The 19,512-nt window shown below is 49.8% G+C and overlaps 1 protein-coding gene across 1 annotated transcript in view; it reads right to left on the reverse strand.

Moving 5' to 3' along the window:
- The window catches only part of CA12 (carbonic anhydrase 12), a 173,001-nt gene that overhangs the window by 52,283 nt on the left and 101,206 nt on the right, over window positions 1-19,512 (reverse strand). The window contains exon 3 of the mRNA XM_045294955.1: window positions 12,222-12,242. Coding sequence (XP_045150890.1) covers window positions 12,222-12,242 — 21 coding nt within the window. The remainder of the gene's footprint in view (window positions 1-12,221; window positions 12,243-19,512) is intronic.

The raw sequence follows: 19,512 nt of genomic DNA on the forward strand, positions 1-19,512 counted from the left end.
GATTTTACGTTGTTTATTCTTGTTAGTTTTTTGCTGCTGTTGTTTGTGTTTAATGGTTTTCTTTGTATGACATCTAGGATAGGTAAGATGTATAGAAACAGTAACTGGATTCGTGGTTCCTTGGGGGTAGGGAGAGGAGGTTGGAGGGAAACAGGGAGCTATTAACAATGCGTACAAGATTGAAGAAAATGTTATAAAACTGATTGTGGTGATGATTGCACAACTCTTCTTTATGCATTGAACTATTGCATTGTGTGAGATGGCAATTGTATACCAATAAAAAAGAAACCTCACAGAAGCCTCCTCTGATAGTCTTAGCAGGAGCCCGAATCAACCCAACAGAAACTGCTTGGTTAGTCTAACACTCGGCACATAACAATAGTTGATATTTGTGAGCCAGAGAAAACTTGTGAACCAGTTATCTCAGGCTAATTTTAACCCTTGGATTGGCTTTTCTCTCCGTTTGACTAATATCAAATGGTAAAACAAACACATGAAGTATGTCATTAATATAGGAATACTTCTTAAAAATAAATCTTTGAAACCATGGTGTGCGTGTATGTATGGGGGAGGAATAAAAGAATGAGATGGTGAAAGCATGGGGCACCGCTGTTTTAAGGAATCTTCTGGAAAGAAATCCTAGAAATGTCTTTGCTAGAACATTTTGACTCAGGATCAGGAAAGATCCATAAACTAGAACAGGGGCAGGAGGGATCTTGAAAGGTGTGGGCCATATACGAAGAGGAATTTTCCTTGGGGCTTCCAACTTGCCCAGGGGCTTCCTGGCTGCTGGAGGGAAGGGGAGGGGGAGGGTTGCGGAAACAGCCCTTTCCAGACCACGACGTCACATGGGATGCCGAATGTCCTTGTCCTTGGGGTCCAACCTTCACAACCACCTTTCCTCCTTAGCCAATTTGCAGGCAGCCCTGTGGCCGGGCAGAAAAGAATCCTGGTTGCTGAGTTCTTTAAGTCAGAGGGAGAGGGGAAGGGAAGGCCGCGGGGTGCAGGGTTTCTCTGGGGTGGATGGACAGATTCTGACATTAGATGGTGAGGGTGTTGCACAAGGCTGACTGTACGGCGAGTCACCGAATCGCGTGCTCTAAGAAGCTCGATTGTGTGGCACGTGGAGTACATCTCGATCAAGCTGTTAACACAAAGTGAAACAACAGAAACAAAAACCCAAGGTGAACTAAATGAACCATTCTGTTTAGAGTTAAGCCAGTTCTGAGCCAACCTTTTTAGACGCATCGATCTATTCCTTCCTGGGTGGCAGGAGTCCAATGGTGGTCAGGCCATTAGAAAACCGTACTTCCTGAAGGAATACCAGTTCCAAAGCACCGAGTGAATCAGCCGAAATGGATGGGGAGGCTATTTCACCACGGTGGTAGTTACGATTAGCCTGTTGAACAACTACTGGAGCCAACACTATGGCGGGAATTGTCTGCTTTGGAGGGAGGAAGGCCCAAATGACCTGGTTTACAAATACTTTTACCACACAGCCAACACCACCATAAAAATGTATGTGAACTACTGTGAATGGACTGCAAGAGGGGAAACACTGCCTTTGGATGCCTTTCCCCCCACGGGTTTCCCTGCCCAATGAGGGGAATGTTTGTTTCCTCTCCATTCTGGGTGATCCAGCACCGCCCTTGTGGCGGTGCTTCTGAGTCAGTATCTGTGGACCAGTGACTAAAAGATGCCGTCACCAATGATAAGATCGACCTTGATTTCCAAGATGCTACAGCAAGGAGAAGTGTGCTCGGTGAAATACGGTAATGTCAGCAGCAGACACCAAGAGCTCTGTTCCCCACCCAGCTGCTCTCTGACAGCCTCACCTCGTGGCTGCGGAGGGAGCCAGGGCGGTGCCTGCACACCTCCCAGGGCTGCCACTGCCGGGGAAGGCAGGATTGAACGAGGGAAATCCCTCCAGAGAGAGAGAGAGAGAGCAGGGTCCTGCTGGGACATTCGCTTCCAGTCCCAGCCTGCAGCCACCTCCGCGGCTGCCTTCATGGGCCTGCTCTGAATCCAGCCTTTTAGCTTTAAAGCTCTGTTTTGAGTAGGATCAAGAGCAGCCCCCAGGCTCCTCACTATGATGGCTGCCAAGGGCTTTGGCGGGCTCCTGGAGAGCCTGTGCCATGCCCTCACTTGAATGCCCAGGGCTGGAGACCAGCAGGAAACGGAAGGGGCAAGTTGGAGCAGAGGTCTGACGGCACCTGCGTGGCACACCCTCACTCTTGGGTGGATAAGGGTCACTGCCTGGTGAGAAGCTGATGTCTCTCCGATCCCATGTCCCAAGGTCCCAAGGAGCTGCACAGCTGAACGGGGCCTTGGCCCTGGAAGCAGATGCCTGGCCCCCCAGTTACAGGAAGGCTCCGGAGAGATTAGATCTAACATCATGCTGGTCCCGAGGATGAGGCTCAGAAAGAACTTTCTGGCTTAAACTCTTAAAGCAAGAGCTGAGAATGCCCACATTTTTTGTCCAAGCCCTGGCTTTTGAACGGGAAAAACCCCTGGATGTACAAGGAGCGCCTCGTCTCCATCAAAACCCAGAGGGTTCAGAGAAGCATGAAGATACAGCTCCTTTTCCAACAATGTGAGTCGCATACGCTGCAGCCCACAGGCGTTCCCCTTGTGTTGGTGAATTTACACTCCATCAGGGAAAAAAAAGGCAGGGAGGCTATGAAAATGCATCAAGCTGAGAAGAAGGGGCCAGGGAGGAGCGACCATTAGCCTCACTGAGTGCTCTCTCTGCGCCGGGCACTGGGTGAGTCTTCCTGACTTTCACCTTGACCAATCCTGGCCGTCCGTCCAGGAGCTAAGCAGAGGGCTTCCGATTGGAGCACGGGTCGGAATCACCTCGGTGTTGTTAGGTGCCACGGAATGGAGTCTGATGCACAGCGAGCCCGTGCGAAGAGTCAAACTGCCCCGTGCGGTGGTTACCGTAGGGGAGGCTGCCCCTCAGCTGCCTACCTCAAAGCTATTGATTTGCACCCTCCCTGGGAGAAAGTGGTGGCAGTCTGCTCCCATAAGCTCCAAAACGCGACAGGGCAGTTATATTCTGGCCTGAGCCATCCGCTCAACTGCCAGGGCTCTTCATCGTTAGGCAGCAGATTGGCAGCGCTTTCTTGTACAGCGTCGCTGTGTGGGTTCTGAGCCCAACATTTTGGTTAGCGGCTGAGCACTTAAGCACTGAGCCGGCGAGGCCTAGTGGCCTTGTTGAAACCGACAACTGGGCCCCACCCCGAGTTTCTGCTGAAGTAGGTCCTTCTGATTCCTTTTTAATTGTGTGTGAGCCGAAGTTTACAAGGCAAATTGACCTTCTGTTCCACACTGCACACACAGTGCTCATGCACAGACATGGATCACAATGCCCTCCATGGCCCTCTCTCCCCTTCCTCCCTGTGCTGACCCCTTCCACTGGTCCTTCCTCCCATCCCTTCCTGCCTGCCGTCCCTTTGATCTCAGGGGCAGAGTGTTCTAAGGCAGTGGTTCTCAACCCCTTTCATAGGGGTCGCCCGATTCATAACAGTAGCAAAATGACAGTGATGAAGTAGCAACAAAAATAATGTCATGGTGGGGGGGGGGGGCCACCCCAACATGAGCGGCTGTATGAAAGGGTCGCGGCATTAGGAAGGTTGGGAACCACTGTTCTAAGGAGATCAAAGTTTCCAAGTGCTGTTCTTCACCTCACAGACCTCTTGTTTGGTTGAAATCTGAATCGCATGGGTGAATTCAGTCCCAGGTTTGAGGAGGTCCAAGGAGCTCTGGTGGTTCCATGGTTACACAGTGGGCTGCTAACCTCAAGGTGGGCAGTTCAAAACCATCAGCTGCTCCATGGGAGAAAGACAGAGCTACGTCTCAGAATCATGCAGAGACAGTTCCGCCCTGTCCTATAGGGTCCCTATGAGTCAGCATTGACTCGATGGCCATGAGTTTGGTTTGGGTTTGAAGGGCTATGGTGTCAGGGGTTCCACTAGTCTCTATCAGAATCGTAAGTCTAATCTTTTCCATTACTTTGAGTTTTGTTCAACATTTTCCTCCCAGTCTATCCAGGCAGTACCTCCATTCCTTTCAGAGTAATTAGCAGGGGTAGCTGGGCACCATCTAGTTCTTCTGGTCTCAGGGTCATGCAAGCTAGAGTTCAGTGGTGCATTAGTCTTTGGACTAATCATTTCAATGCATCCTTGATTTTCTTCACTCTTTTTTGCTTGGGGGGAGTGGGGGAGAGAGACCAAGAGTTGGACCATTGATGGTCACTCACAAGCTTTTAAGAAGCGAATCTGTATTTCTAACAAGGTCACACAGTGTTTTTATTACTGTGACAGGAGAAAGGATTTTTCCTTAGTCTCCTTTCATGTGTTTCACTTCTAATTTTTAGTGTTTGGAAAGGGTATCCTGAGCCCCAGGTAGTACAGATGCTGATGGTACAAGACCACACTTTCAGAACCATTGAGGTATGGCTGAGGAAACAGAGGCTCAGAGAGGTGATGTTACTTTCCTAAGGGCACACAGCCAAAATGTGATTTAGAAGATACTGTCACAGAAGTTATCTCCACCTTACTCCCTACCCTAGGCTACCACACTTGACTTCAGAACTAGCCTTAACTCCCTCACTATGATAGTTAAGGTTGTATGTCAACTTGGTTAGGCCATGACTCTCAGTGGTTTGGCAGTTATGTAATGATGTAGTCACGGGGTGATGCAAATGGTTGAGTGCTCAGCTAAGTGAAAGGTCAGAGAGCTGAGTCCCCACAGAGGTGCCTTGAAAGAAAGACCTGGTGACTTCCCACTGAAAACCCCGTGGAGCACCATGGTACTCACTCGGGCATGCACGGATTGCCATGTGTCCAAACCGATGCCACAGCAACTGGCTTGGTGGTTCTGTTTTAGCTCTAAACTGTATCTTTTCACACGACAGTTTCCGTGAGGTCACACAGTGCTTTCAGCACCATTGAAGAACATACAACTTTCCTCTAGTTCTTAAATGCTTCCCCATCCCCTTCGGCGCCGCCCTCCACCCCTGCCACTATCACGATCCCAATTTTACCTTACACATCTGGTTAGGCCAGAGGAGGTACACTGGTACAGATAGGAACTGGAAACACAGGGAATCCAAGACAGATGATCCCTTTAGGACCAGTGGTGAGAGTGGTGATACCGGGAGGGTGGAGGGAAGGTGGGATAGAAAGGGGGAACCGATTACAAGGATCTACATATAGCCTCCTCCCTGGGGGACGGGCAACAGAAAAGTGGGTGAAGGGAGACATCAGATAATGTAAGACATGACATTATCTTAAAAGGCTCATTTTCATTTTTGAGTATTCAGGAAGGACTTTAGAAGGGCACCCAAGGTTCTCAGAAAATTTCATTTATTGCAACTTAATATTCCAGGAGACGCAAGAGAGACTGTAGGTGGAGGTGGGGACCTTGAGGACTAGGGATCCGAGGATGAAGTTTGCCAGGAGGGAGGAAACGTGCAGGCCTGTCAGGGAGAGGAACTCGGAGAAAGGAGAGCGGCAGGAGGCTTGCAGTGGCCTTGGGGTCAGTTTGAGTCAGCTCTGTGGTGCAGAGCTGAGAGCTGCCCAGCCCCTGCACCACAATGGAGAGGTTGCTCTCAGGGATGCTGGGGGAAAGGGTCTGGGACTTGGAAAAAGGTAGCGTTTGTTCCCTTCCCTCTGCCACTTCTGTAAGCCCAAACCTCAGTCTTGGGACTTCCGGCTAACTTCATAGCCCTCTCTACCCCATCTCTTTCCAAGATGCACCTTACTTCTCCCAGTTCTCCAGCAGACTGGAATGCGCCGAAGCAGCACCTGCTCTCTGAGCCAGCCTGGCCAGTCTCTGCCAGCCTGAAGTGTTCTTGGTTGAGCCCTTGTTTCCAACACACTCACTCTCTTTGGTCTTGCCTGCTTGTTCTGCTCAGTGGTTTCGGTGGGTTGGTTTGTGCCTTAACAACTGTCTGCGTCAGAGGAGTCTCTCAGATAGCTGGACAGGGTCCGGTGTGGCCCCGATGAACCACAAAACTATACTCTGGTTCTTTAAGATTTCCTCCCCTTACTATTACGGTCCTTACATGACATACCTCATTGGTCATGTTAGATTTGCATATGTTTATTTTTACATGTAAGGTCTCTCACTCCGGACATGGTAGTCCAGATAGATGATCCTTCAGAGACACTGACAGGAGTAAGGGTTCCCTGAGGGTACAGGAAGTGGGAGGGGGTGAGGAAAGGCGGGTGGAGGGGAATTGATAGCACTGATGATTGTATAGCCCCACCCGATGGGATTGAACAACAGAACTGTATGGGAAGGGAAGGGCTATATTGGAAGGAGTAAGATATGTCAATAAAATATGATTTAATATTTTTTTTAAGTTAAAAAAAACAACAACTTTGCCACTAAATATAACATAGCTACAGCTGGGAAAGGCACATACTGTGAGTGAGTAGCTTCATGGGTTCTCACAAAATGAAGACAGCATCCACATCCAGGCCCAGACAGAACTAGCACCCTCCTCAAGCCCCCTACCCCATAGGGTGCCCACCGAAGGTGACTTCTAATAGCAGAGGCTTGTTTTAGCCCACTGGAGCTCAGTGACCCGCGGCAGTCTTTCATTAGGAGTCACTGGGGCTTGGCTTCCAGCGGGGAGTGTCCGGGCATCTGTCTCTCCCTCTCTCTGATTCTCCAAGGTGCTCCGCCGCTCTGGGGCCCTGCAGGCACCCAGATGCTGCTTCAGGCCACCCAGGAAGAGCCCCACGGGGGCAGGGGAGGGTGACCTCATCTTGGTTGTCAGACGTCCTCCCCTCGCCTGGGGACCATCCATGAGGCCAGCCCGGGAACTCAGTGCCAGGGTGGGAGGAGTCTCTTCTTGAAGTCCTACCACATACTCTGAGCTGTGCGGGAGGGGCGCCCCCTCCCACCCCACCCCCCACCAGCCCCCTGTTCAGCAGGATGACTCAACAATGCCTACTGTGCTGAGTTCTGCAGCCTGGGAAAACCAGGACATGGCATTTGGTTGAACTTGGCCTGGTTCAGAGCAGTCCTTAATCTGCCTCCCATTCCCCGCCCTCCTCCCCCCACCCCCCCACCCCCAGCACTGGGCTGGGTCTTTGTTTACCTTTGTGACTCTGATCACAGGCTCCCACCAACAACCGCCAGCCAGGACCTGTTTGCCTCCCTAGCTGTCCTCCTCCACTCTGGCTGTCACTGAGAGCTGACTCCACATCACACGTGCTCATTTCGGCAATAAACAGATAACTGTGCCTTTGTGCTTACCCCATGCATCATTCACCTCTGCCCTGAGCTTCCTCAGCAAAGTGCTGCTCTACCTGTGCCGGGCAGGAGGGCATGGGGGCCAGAAGGCAAGTCAGAGCCAGTGGCCGGGAAGAAGGGCTTCTGGACAGATGGGTGGACATGGTTCAACAGCGGAGGCCTCCCATGGGGAGCCCCAGGCCACGGCTATGTGGCAGTCAGTATTCCCTCCCGCACCTCCACACAGCCGTCTTCCCTCTTCTCCAGCACCATCTCACTCTGCGCAGGGGTGTTTTAACAAGAGGCAGGGAGAGACTTAATTCGTGTTTCGTGGGAGGCCAGCAAAAGAGACAGAGCAAGCTACCTGTGACTCTCAGGCTAGAAGATTCTGGAGGACCGCCTAGTGGTTCTCTAACAGGATGGAGAGAGGATCTCACTGGAGGAATGGGTCAAAGATACAGCTTTTCCACGTTCTGTTCTCATCAGGCCCAGAAATATTTGTTGGTGGGAGGGGCATTCCATAATGCTCAGGGGATGTGGGAAAGGTCTCTTCTTTCTAGTCTTCTGATAGAGGAGACCCCAAGCCAAAAGAAAAGCCAAATCCGTCGTGGAAGACGTACCCCCAGAATGCTCCTTAGAAGCAAGGATGGTGAGACTTTGTCTCATGTACTTTGGACATGTTGTCAGGAGAGGCCAGTCCTTGGGAAAGGAACTCATACTTGGTAAAGCAGATGACCCTCAAGGAGATAGATCGACTCCGTGGCTGCAACAATGGGCTCAGACCTAAGAATCATTGGGGGGAGGGCTCAGGCAGTGTTTTGTTCCGTTGAGCAGAACTAACTCAACAGCACTGAACAACAACAGCCAACAAGCCAGAACGAAAGACCCCAAAGATGGGCTCAAGATGGTACAGAAGAGCCCCAACTGAGACCAGCCTTGTTCCCTACCTGCACAGCGCCTGTCCCCTCCCAGGCATGGAGCTGACCCAAGGGACCCACCCTGTGGCCCAGGACTCTGCCCTTCTCCCTTTACCCAGTCTCTTGACCTTCTCTCTCTTGTCCTATGACTTCCTTCATTGTAAGTTAGACATTAAGATATGAAATGGTGTTTCAGCTCCCTACCACCTTCCCATCCCTCACTCTCTATCTGTTATCACAGTGTTTCACCCACGGTAATCCAGTCCATTTGAACTCACAACATCCCTACAGGGCAGAGCAGAACTGCCCCCTAGGGTTTCCAAGACTGGAATCTGTATGGGGCAACCAGGTGCTCAGTGTTTAAGTGCTTCGCTGATGATGAGTGGTTCAAGCCCATCAGCCTCTCCATAAGAGAAAGATTTACAGCTTTGGGATGGTGCCCGGCTATCAAAAGATACAGCATCTGGAGTCTTAAAGACTTGAAGCTAAACAAGCAGCCATCTAGCTCAGAAGCAACAAAGCCCATATGGAAGAAGCACGCCAGCCTGTGTGATCACAAGGTGTCGAAGGGATCAGGTACCAGGCATTAAAGAACAAAAAATCATATCATTGTGAATGAGGGGGAGTGCAGAGGACCCAAGACCCATCTGCAGGCAACTGGACATCCCCTTAGAAGGGCCGTGGGGAGGAGATGAGCCAGTCAGGGTGTAGTGTAGCAACGATGAAACATACAACTTTCCTCTGTATCCTAAATGCTTCTTCCCCTCCACTATCATGATCCCAATTCTACCTTACAAATCTGGCTAGACCAGAAGATGTACACTGCTACAGATAGGAACTGGAAACACGGGGAATCCAGGGCGGATGATCCCTTCAGGACCAGTGGTGAGAGTGGCGATACCAGGAGGGTGGAGGGAGGGTGGGGTCGAAAGGGGGAACTGATGACAAGGAGCTACATGTGACCTCCACCCTGGAGGACAGACAACAGAAAAGTGGGTGAAGGGAGATATCAGACAGTGTAAGATACAACAAAATAATAATTTATAAATAATCAAGGTTTCATGAGGGATGGGGGAGTGGGTAGGAAGGGGAAAAAAATGAGGACCTAATGCCGGGGGATTAAGTGGAGAGCAAATGTTTTGAGAGTGATGATGGCAACAAATATACACATGTGCTTTCCACAATGGATGGATGGATGGATTGTGATGAGTTGTATGAGCCCCCAATAAAATGATTTAATAAAAAAAGATTTACAGTTTTGGAAACACTGTAAGGTAGTTCTTCTACTTTGTCTATGAGTAGAAATCAATTTGACAACAGTCGGTTTTCTTTAATTTTTAGTGTACGGAAGTAAACTCCCATCTCTTTCTCTCCTAAGGGCTAGTGGGTTCAAACCACCCACATTTCTGTGCCACCAAGGGTCTTTATTATACCTAAAGCACAGATGTACTCCCTAGCTGGTCCCTTCTTCTTCTTCTTTTTGTTTTAATTTTATTGGGAGCCCTTATAGATAGCATGGCATTCCATAGTTCAATCATATCAAGCAGTATTGTACAATTGCTACCACAGTTTCAAAACATTTTCTTTCTTCTTGAACTCCTGGATATCGGCTCCCCTTTGTCTCTTCCCTCCCGCACTGTATCCCCCAGGAACCCTTTTTCTTTTTTTCTATAATAGCCCCCCCCCAATATCTTACACAATCCAATATATCCCTCCACATACAATTCTGTTGTTTGATCCCATCGAAGGGTTTATACAGTCATCAATGCTATCAGATACCTGTTCCCTCTTTTTCTTCCCATACCCTCAGGGAACCATTACTTCTGTTACTATTGCTGAAGGGTTATCTATCTTGACTTTCAAGTACTAAGCATTCTTAAATATACAAGTGACAATATGCAAACCTAACGTGATTAATAGGTAAAACAAAAAAAGCCCATAATAAGCTTAGTAAGAAGAGGGAATATTGAAGAACTAGAGGACCGTTATGTGGCTCATCAGTGTCAGACTGCACCCTGGATTTATCATCCCTCCCATGTGGCTGCCCACTTCTTTTTTTTTTTTTGGTATGTTTACTGAAATTTTTCTTTTCTTTTTATTTTTTAATCATTTTATTAGGGGCTCATACAACTCTTATCACAATCCATCCGTACATCAATTGTGTAAGGCACAGTGGTCTAAAAATGGTGGCTGCCCCCTTCTTGCCTCTCCTGTTTGATCCAACCTATGGACCTTGGAGCCCATTAAAATACCCACTGCTGTAGAGTTGAGACCCCAAGTGGAAAGAAGTGCAGCAACCCTATATGTGGTTTCTGAAATTGTACATCTTTGTGGGAGCAGACAGCCTCAGCTTTCTCCTCAAGAGCAGCGGGGTTTGAACCACCGACCTTGCTGTTAGCAACCCAAGTCTTATCCCACAGTGCCACCAGGGCTTCTTTTTGAGCCCATTACCAGGACTAAAAACCACTTGCCACAGAAGCTTTCAGGCTAAGACCTTTCAAAGCATTTCTCTAGGCCTTTCCTCAGCAGGCCAATGAGTGAGTTTGAATCTCAGCCTTTTGCAATTACTAGTTGAGCACGTAACCATTTCTACCGGCCATTATTCTCCCCTATAAAACAACCATTATTTCCCCCTAAAATGACCCCATGTATTTTCCCTCAAACACCGTCTTGCTGCTCGTGGGATGCATTCCCACACTTCCTCCCTGCAAACACCCTTCCTCCTGCCTTACCGAGTCCTCCCCATCTCTCAAGACCCAAGTAAAACACCTTTTTCTCCAGAAAGTCTTCCTTGACCATCCAGCCCTAGTGTGCTCACCCTCCTCTGAATGATCAGAGCACCTTGATAAGGGAATCAGGACCATTTATTTATTCTCTTCGTTATTACCTATGATATTATGCTTTGCTTCATGTACTTTAAATAGCTCCCAGCTACAAGCTGTAGTCTACCCTTCAAATTACCCACCCACTAAGGGACCCTTGCACACACATGTGCACAGGGGTATTAGTAAGGATGGAAGGCAGCAACGCTAGCTCTCGGGAACCTTGGCCTCCTGGCCTCTACGTTGCTAGTTGGTTAGTCCCTGACATTCTATGCCTTCTGAGCTCGTGGCATCCGAAATCTAGCTCTGTCAAGGCTCGGTCGGATCCTTCTGTAGCCTCTGCTTCCACTGTAGCAACCAACTGCCCTGCTGGGCACCACGCCACGGCTGTTGCCCGTGGAGGCTTTCCCTTCTGCAGTGCACCAGCTTGCCGTCATGTTCCAGAACAACGAAGCCCCTCATCCTAACCTACCCTGGCCCCGCTCTTTAAAAGACGGCTATCAACATTCTGGAACTTGCCAAAGGCCTCAGGCTCTTGGCCTACGTTCCTACTTGTGCTAGTGACCAACTTTCCAGTGTGTTACAACATGCCAGCCAAGCCATGTTCAGCTGTTTTCTTGCAGGCCTGGCCAAACCTGAGCTGGTGACCATCATCCATTTTTGATCCAGTCCTGCAGAAACCCCATTACCATCTTGTTGCTCCTCACTCTCCATGAAAGGGAAGGATGGGTCATCGCCACAATCCACCAAGTGCTCGCAAACATGGCAACAGTAAGTTCCATCTAGACACACGGACGGCTTAAGATCTGCCGTCTGAGCTAACCGTTCAGCTCTTCATTCTTTGTTCATTGCAGGATAAAGGGAGAGGCCCTGCCTGCTCAAGGGTACCTGAGGGTACCTGGGCATCTTCATCAGGCAGATACTGGAAATTCTTTCAGGACTCTGGAAGCCTGAACACTGAGACTCACGAGTTGGTGGGCACAGGACAGGCTCAGTTACTCGGACAAAGTGTTGTTTGCAACCCGAGCCTCCGAAAAAGCTAGGCCCGGCAAAGAACCATTCTTTTAGGGCATAGGGCAGTCGGCCAACCCTCTTCTAACGGTGCAAGAGCACTCTATTCCACCCCGGCCCCCTCTCCCGGCACCCCCCAAAACATCTACAGAACATGAAAAGTTTCTGGGTCTCACTCTAAGCATAGCCATCCCCTCAAAAAGTATGGAAAATCTCTACTTACCAGCATAGGTCCACTTGGATCCTGCAAAGACCAAAAACAAAGCAAGTTAGGACCAATGGATTTGAACTTCAGTTTGAGGAAACATTACTACTTTCGTTTTTGAGAGGAGTGAGATTGAAAAGGAGGCAGCCACCGGGAAATTTCAAAACCTTTTTCTGAGAGGATGTCAACCTAACTGTTTCTTGGAGCAACTGGATTTCAAAAGGAGGCGCGGAGAGGACTGCTGGGTTAGGTGAGATGGTGCTGTGCAAGCAAAAGCCCACGGGTTAGGGAGGGCGGGTGGTGTGCACACGGAAGTCGATAGGTTAGGGAGGGTGTGGTGTTCACTCAGGGGCTGATGGATTAGGGAGGGCGCTTCTTGAATAGAAGTCCCACGGGCATTTTAAGAAGTCCGGCGTTATTAACTGCATAAATTCACAGGCTCAAAACTCTGAAGCTTCCAAGGGGCAAACAGTGAAAGCTCCGTCGCAACCCGCATCCCGTGTGCTAGCAGAGACGACTCATCTGCTCGGTTTCTGGTGAACCCTTTCGCTCGCTGCATAACTGCAGACACATCAGTACCCTTCCGCTCTTCCACACAAACGTTAGCATGCTGAACACACTGCGTTGTATCCTAGTTTGTTCCCACTAGACAACAGAGCCTGAAGACCAGTCCACAAAAAGGACACAGCTAATCTCCAAAGGAAAGCGTTTCTAAGAGGAAGTTTCCATCCTCTTCCCAGTTAGAATTCCAGAGGAGGCAGGAATGCAATAGATGTTGCCTATCTCTCCAGAACTACTGAGTCCAGAGTTGATGGTGTGATATGTAAACACTCCCCCCTACCTAATTCACAATTTCAAAAATGTATTTAATGAAACAAAAAGACCCTTTCCTTTTTTCTTTTTTTTTTTAAAGATGACCACCAAGGAATCCTGAAGGGTCACATGGGGTCACTGTAAGTCAGAGCCAGTCTGCGGCACCCAACAACGACCGCACTCTGCTCTTACGCTTCGTTTCATTTCTCTGCCTCCTTGTCTTTACTTATTTTGTTTTTATTTCCAAATTCGCTTTTTTAATCAAAGTGATATCAGCATGTGATTTAAAGAGTTAGATGACTTTACAATACTTTCTATGAGAACATACACATAAGAAAACCCCACTGGTCCCCTGACACTATCTACCTACAATCTCACTCCCTAGGACAACCACTTCAACTCTTTGAAAATTAGTCTTTTCGTATTATCGTCACCGCCCTATAAAACCTGCTCATATTGCTCCTCCTAAAGCAAAGTTTAGGCTTTGGCCTAAACATTCCATCCTGGAAGAGGAGGATGTAGGCCCATTTCACACACACCATCACTTAATTTTACAGGTGAGGAAATGGCAGTCCACTGAGGTACAGTGCCGGACACTGAGGTCAGGGACTGCTCAGCGGCAAAGCACTGAGATCATGTGACTACTTAAGGTCAGCACAGAATCTCTGCACATCCACCATTACTCCCCACGTACCCAGGGCAGTTCTTTCTACTCCTCCTTTTAAGTCTTTGGCAGGGAGATACTCCCTTGGAGTACCCGATGAGGTCTATGGACCTTTCACCCATAAGAATGCCCATAAGCCTACACACACACAGACACACATTAAAAAACACAACAAACAAACAAACAAAAAATCTAATGTACAGTTAATTTCAGAAGGTCCTCAGATAGCCTGAAATACCACAGTGGTCCCATCATGAACTTTCCCTACAATATCCATTGGATAAAGATATTCAGAACCATGGAGATATGTACTTTTGTGTGACCACCCGCTCCCCTCCCCCCGAATTTGACCACCAGCCCTTTTACTCAAATAATAGAGAATGGGGACAAAGAAAGTGCTCTGCTCCCCAAATGCCAAATCTCTTCTCTCAACATCTCTCCAGCATTTTCCTTTGAGACGTTGGTTCCTACTGAAGCACCGTGGGGGCTTTCAGACACAGGTGAGGCTGGATTATTACCGCTTCACTAGCACAGTCTTTAGAGACCCAGGATGTAAACTCTCACAAGTGACAGGAGGTTCCTCCCCAGCTCTTCCCTGGCAATTGAGAACCACTCTTGTTTTCCTAGTAGCTACCGGCCACACAGAGGAGCCCTGGTGGTGTAATGGTTACACGTCAGGCTGCTGACCGAAAGGAAAGCAGTTTTGAAACACCCACAACTCCGTAGGAGAAAGATGAGACTTTCTCCTCCCGTAAAGATTTACACGTCAGCAACTCACAGGGGCAGTCCTACCCTGGCCTCTAGGCTTGTTATGAATCAGAATTGACTCAATGGCAGTGACGCTGGTTTGGGGACCAGCTAAAGTCCTGCTACCTTCTGAGCCATCCTGCTCGCCTCCAAAGTTTCCATGGTCTGCCCCCAAACCAATCCATATAGCCTTAATATCCTTCACCTTTGCTATCTGCCCCAAAGTTTTCAAAGGGAAGGTTTTCCTTATTGTTACAGCTCTCACCCTAGACAAAACCTCTGCCTTAAATGCTCTAAAGCTTAAGGACAAGCCTTATCAAGTGAACATTTTGGGCTGTAAGGCCTCTGGGTGGTGACACAAGTGGGGATTTGTTACTGAAAATCGGTCGCTTTCTTGGCCTCCTTTCTCTGAGCAGGGGGCCCTTGTGGCACAGTAGGTTAAAGCACAGGGCTGCTAACCTCAAGGTCGGTGGTTCAAACCCACCAGCCACTCAGGGAGAAAAGTGAGGCTGTCTGCTCCTGGAACAATTTACATGGGAGTTGGAATCCTCTCAAGGGGAATGGGTGGGTGTCTCTGAACAAGCCAGCGTGGTCTTCTAGACCCCGTGCTTCTTCTGGTCCAGGTGCTAGAACCAACCCTGAAGATGAGTCATGCCCCCCAGGGCAGGCTCTGATGAATTCTTAAAATTCATTCACACACACACACACTCACTCACTGCCAATGAGTCAATTCCAACTCATAGCAGCCCTACATAGCAGAGGTGAACTGCCCTTGTGGGTTTCCGAGACGGAAAGCCTCATCTTTCCACAGCCAGGCAGCCACAGCCACTAAGAATTCCAAGGTTTTCTACAGAAGACCCCTAATTTCATGTTATGATGCTCCCTCCCTCCTGGGTCCCAGATATTTACTCACCAGACCACATTCCGACTCCACTTCTCCACCCTCAAGCTTGGGTTGTTATAGACACTCTATCTCAGTGCTGGTTTTGGTCTACCGTGTCCCCGGAGGCAGTTAAAAAGCTAAGAACCTCACATGAGAAACCCTGGGATAAAACCTGTGCTCTTCTACTCGGGGGCCATTCTTCAGTGTAGGGTGAAGTGCCTTCCCTGCCCACCGCCCAAATCGCCCCAGAAGCTTTCCCCTTCCCCAGTTTGTAGGGCTGAGTGAGGGGGTAGCAAAAGAGGAGGGAAAGTGGAAAGAAAGGAGAGGGGAGGGAGGAAGAAAGTAAGAAGAGGGAGAAATGGGAGGCGGAGGAGGGAGAAGAGGGGGTAGAGGAGAGGGAGGAGGCTGAGGGCAGAGGAGGGAAGGGAGGACAGGAAAGTTAGGTAGAAGAGCAAGGAGAAGGGACTGCTCCCAGAGTAACAGGAAAGGGGGGGTACCTCTCTCACGGTCTTGGAACATCTTGGATCTATAGCAGAGATGATTTGCCGTCTTAAAAATAAATTTGAATTTTTATGGAACTCCTTCCTCCTATTTCCATTCTCCAGTGGATTTGAATTTAATTAGGGATGATCTCAAGGGCTCCCCTGCCTTCCACACAGGCACAACAACCTCCGGAGAAAAAAGAGGCTTGGAGCTTTTAAGTTGTGGAGCAGGACAACCTCCTACCACCAATGTCCAACCAGAGACCATTGATTTCTCAGCCATTCTGTAGTCACTTTTTGATTCCTCTACAAATATTTCAACTTAACCTGGAGCCTGGAATCAGTTCACAAAAGCCAGACCTTGTAGGCACCCCACAAGCCTTTATCAGTTAGGCTTTATCAGTTAGTCAAGGAGAAGCGCTACCGCCATTCCTCAGAATGTTTCCACAGAGGCTATCCCCAAGCGTGCTAGCCCAGGCAGGTGCTTGGCATCCTTCCCTGGTTTCCAAAGATGAACTCACCTGGGTGGTTCATCAGAACTCCATGGCCCAACCTGAGCCCACAGTTCTGGTCCACCCCACACCCTCCTCCCACCCAGCTCAGCACCCTCAGCCTCCAGCCCTTGGGGTTAAGGGCACTAATTACACTCAGAAATAAGGGGGGGGTGTATGCCCAAGCACGTGTCCGTTCAGAGCTGCAGAGCCCTTCTGTGGAAAAACAATGATTAAAGATGAGCTGCATCATCCAGCCCTCTGATGTAAACCTAATGGTAAAAGGCGTTTTACCCCCAATGGAAAGCACCCAGGACCGTCTGAGCTTCTGCCACGGGGAGAAGGCAACCCCCACCCCGACCCCTCCACCCCCGCTGCCCCCAGGCAGCAGGATCCTAGTTGCTTCTCTCGTTTGTCCGTGGATCTGGGGCAGAAGAGTTTAAATCCCGATTCCTTTTCTCTTTGAGCACCAAGTTCGAGGTCACCCCCCTCCTGAGCTGGGGGATGCTTAGAAAACGCAAGAAGGAATTTTACCGCCAAACCTGAACTAGGTACCAATAGAAAGGCAACCTGCTTCCCGGGCCAGCACTAAATCCTGTGTTCCAAAGGGGCTGGGCGGGGGTGGGGGGAGATGAAGCATCCTTTCTAAAAACCGTGTTATTTGATCGCATGCATGTTCTTCCTTGCTCATTAAAATTAATGCTTTTTAATTAGTGTGTAAAGAGTCCCGCGAGGAATCTTGCTGTCCAAGCGAGGCTTGGACGGTTGGCAGAGAAAGAGGCGGACACGTTACCATTCGGTGGGGCTGCGCTGGAAGCCGGGGGCTTGAGGACCAGCAGCAGCAGGACGGTCGCGGCGGGCAGGCAGCGGCGGGGCATCCTCGCGGGGCCGCGCGGACCCGGTGGCCGTGCGCTCCGCTCGCTCGGGGCGATGCGAGCGCGCACCGGATGGCGAGCGCGCAGCCCTGCAGGCTCCCGGCTCCCGGCTCCCGGGGCTGCTTTTATGGAGCGACTCGGCCTTAACCTAGTGATGTCGTCACCGGGGGTGGGCGGGGGGAGGACGCCCTGCCTACCGAGGGCTGGCGCCCCAGTTCTAAGGTGAGCGGTGGCCGGTGCGCCGATGCCCGGGGCTAGCGGACGCAGCCGGCGGGCTTGGGCGAGGTGCGCTGGCCTCCGCCCTATGGCGAGGGCTCCCTGCAGGAATTCGCTTCCCGGGCCCGGACCCCGGACGGTCGCCACTGCTATAAATAGCACCCCGATCCCACTCTAGCACTAAGTCACGGACAAGAGCCTCCTCGGACTGCTCTCGGGCTAGGGAGAGAGCGCTGCCTTCAAGCAAAGGGGAACACGAATTTCGCGAGTAGACACGGCTCATCCTAGTTAGCCATGGAAGTCCGTCCTCACTGGGAGGGTGGGTGGTGGTGGAGGGGACCCCTGCCTGGGTGACAGTGGAAGAAAGGGGCGTAGAGTCCCTTACTGAGCCCCCACCGACCGGCAGGCACTGTGCTAAGCCGTCTGCGTCGTGGTCAGACCCGAGCTCTTCTTCCAGTGCATATTATTGTCACCTGTTGCTTCAGAGGAGCCCTGCTGGCGTGGCGGTTACGTGTTGGGCTCTGATTTGCAAAGTCAGCAGTTCAAAACCACCCGCTGTTTTGTTCCGCGTGAGAAAGGCAGGGCTTTGTGCTCCTGTAAAGAATTACAGCCTCGGAAACCCACAGGAGCACTTTGGTCCTGTCCTCTAGGTTTGCCTTGAACTGCATCAAGCCCGTGGCAGTGAGGGGTTTGTTTCTTTACTGTTGTTGTTTCGGTTGCTTGCTTCTGTGCACTTAAAAAAAAAAAGCCCCCACATATTTTATCCTTTATATTTGAGCAATCATACATCTAGTCCTATGCCTGGGGTCCTGATCCTCTTTATACTTAGTTGAAGTTCTGTGGTTAAATCCACGGTCATATTAACGAGCTGTCCTCCTGCAGCCCCTCCCCCCACTGACACACAGTCCCCCCACCCAAAAAAACCCCTACTGCAATCAAGGGGGGACTCAGTTCCCCTGTGTAAGGTTTCCAGTACTATAAATCTTTATGAAAACAGATAGTCTCAAAAAAAGAAAAAAAAAGAAAACACATCTTTCATCTTTCTCCTGCAGAGTTGTTGATGGGTTTGAACCACCAATCTTTCAGCTAGAACTCAGGATTGACCCAACAGTACCACCAGACTCCCTTACTGTCCCCAGCACCCCTTAAATCTTTCTGCTGCTGTGACGGTTGGCCACTTGCTTGTTCCTACCACCAATGTCATTTGTGCTTCTGGAACCCCGGGGTCTCTGTGTCTCTGCTCCGTTCACGGTGCTAGACTTCAGGTCAATCCTACTTGTAACCCTGCCCTCAACAAACATTGCTTAGATCACGTGGTTGATTCAGGGTACCCGCCCCAGCCATGGCAGTGACCTCTGGTTTTAGGACCTGGCCCATCTGCCTTCTTTCTCTTGGCTACAGTGGCTAGGCCATCAGTCGCCTCTCTGAGGTCAGTTGAGTCCCTTAGCCTAAGAGCCCTCAGCCCGGTCCATGAAGCCACTTGTCTGACAGTGATGCTTTTGGAGGGAAGGGCCACTTCTCTGCTGAGAGCCACGGGAGCAGCTGTCACCCAGTCTTCAAGGTGTGTCCGTGTTCTGCCTCTATCAGCTTAGCCTTTGTGTGGGCTCATCAAGAACTTTCAGGAAGTAGTTACAATGTGCTCTAGAATTTCCAGTCTTCACAGTATCATCTGTAATGTGCTCTGATTCACACAATCAAATGCCTTTGCATGGTCAATAAAACACCGCAATCATGTTTCTGCTATTCTCTCCTTTCGGGCAAGATCCGTCTGACATCAACAAGCTGTCCCCTTTATTCCAAGGAGCCCTGGTAGCATTGCGGGTTATGTGTTGGACTGTTTAACTATAAGGCTGGCAGTTCAAAACCACCAGCCATTCTGCAGGAGAAAGAAGAGGTTTCCTACGCATAAAGATTTCCAGTCTCCGAACAGAAAACACCTCTAAAGGTCAACAAACAGACCTGGAACTATTTATAGGCTTCTTTTTATTGTCCTTAGTTTTTGTTTTTAGTTGTTTTTGTTTTCTTTTGTTCTGCCTTATTTTTGTGTTTATTATTGTCTCTGCATGTGTATCTAGAAAAGATAGGCGGGATAAACAATCGGGAGGAGAAAACAACAGGACCAGTGGTTCTAGGGGCGC

This window comes from Echinops telfairi, unplaced genomic scaffold (assembly GCF_000313985.2).
Source record: "Echinops telfairi isolate 266 unplaced genomic scaffold, ASM31398v2 ScPeMD7_4048;HRSCAF=4782, whole genome shotgun sequence".
Lineage (NCBI taxonomy): Eukaryota > Metazoa > Chordata > Mammalia > Afrosoricida > Tenrecidae > Echinops > Echinops telfairi.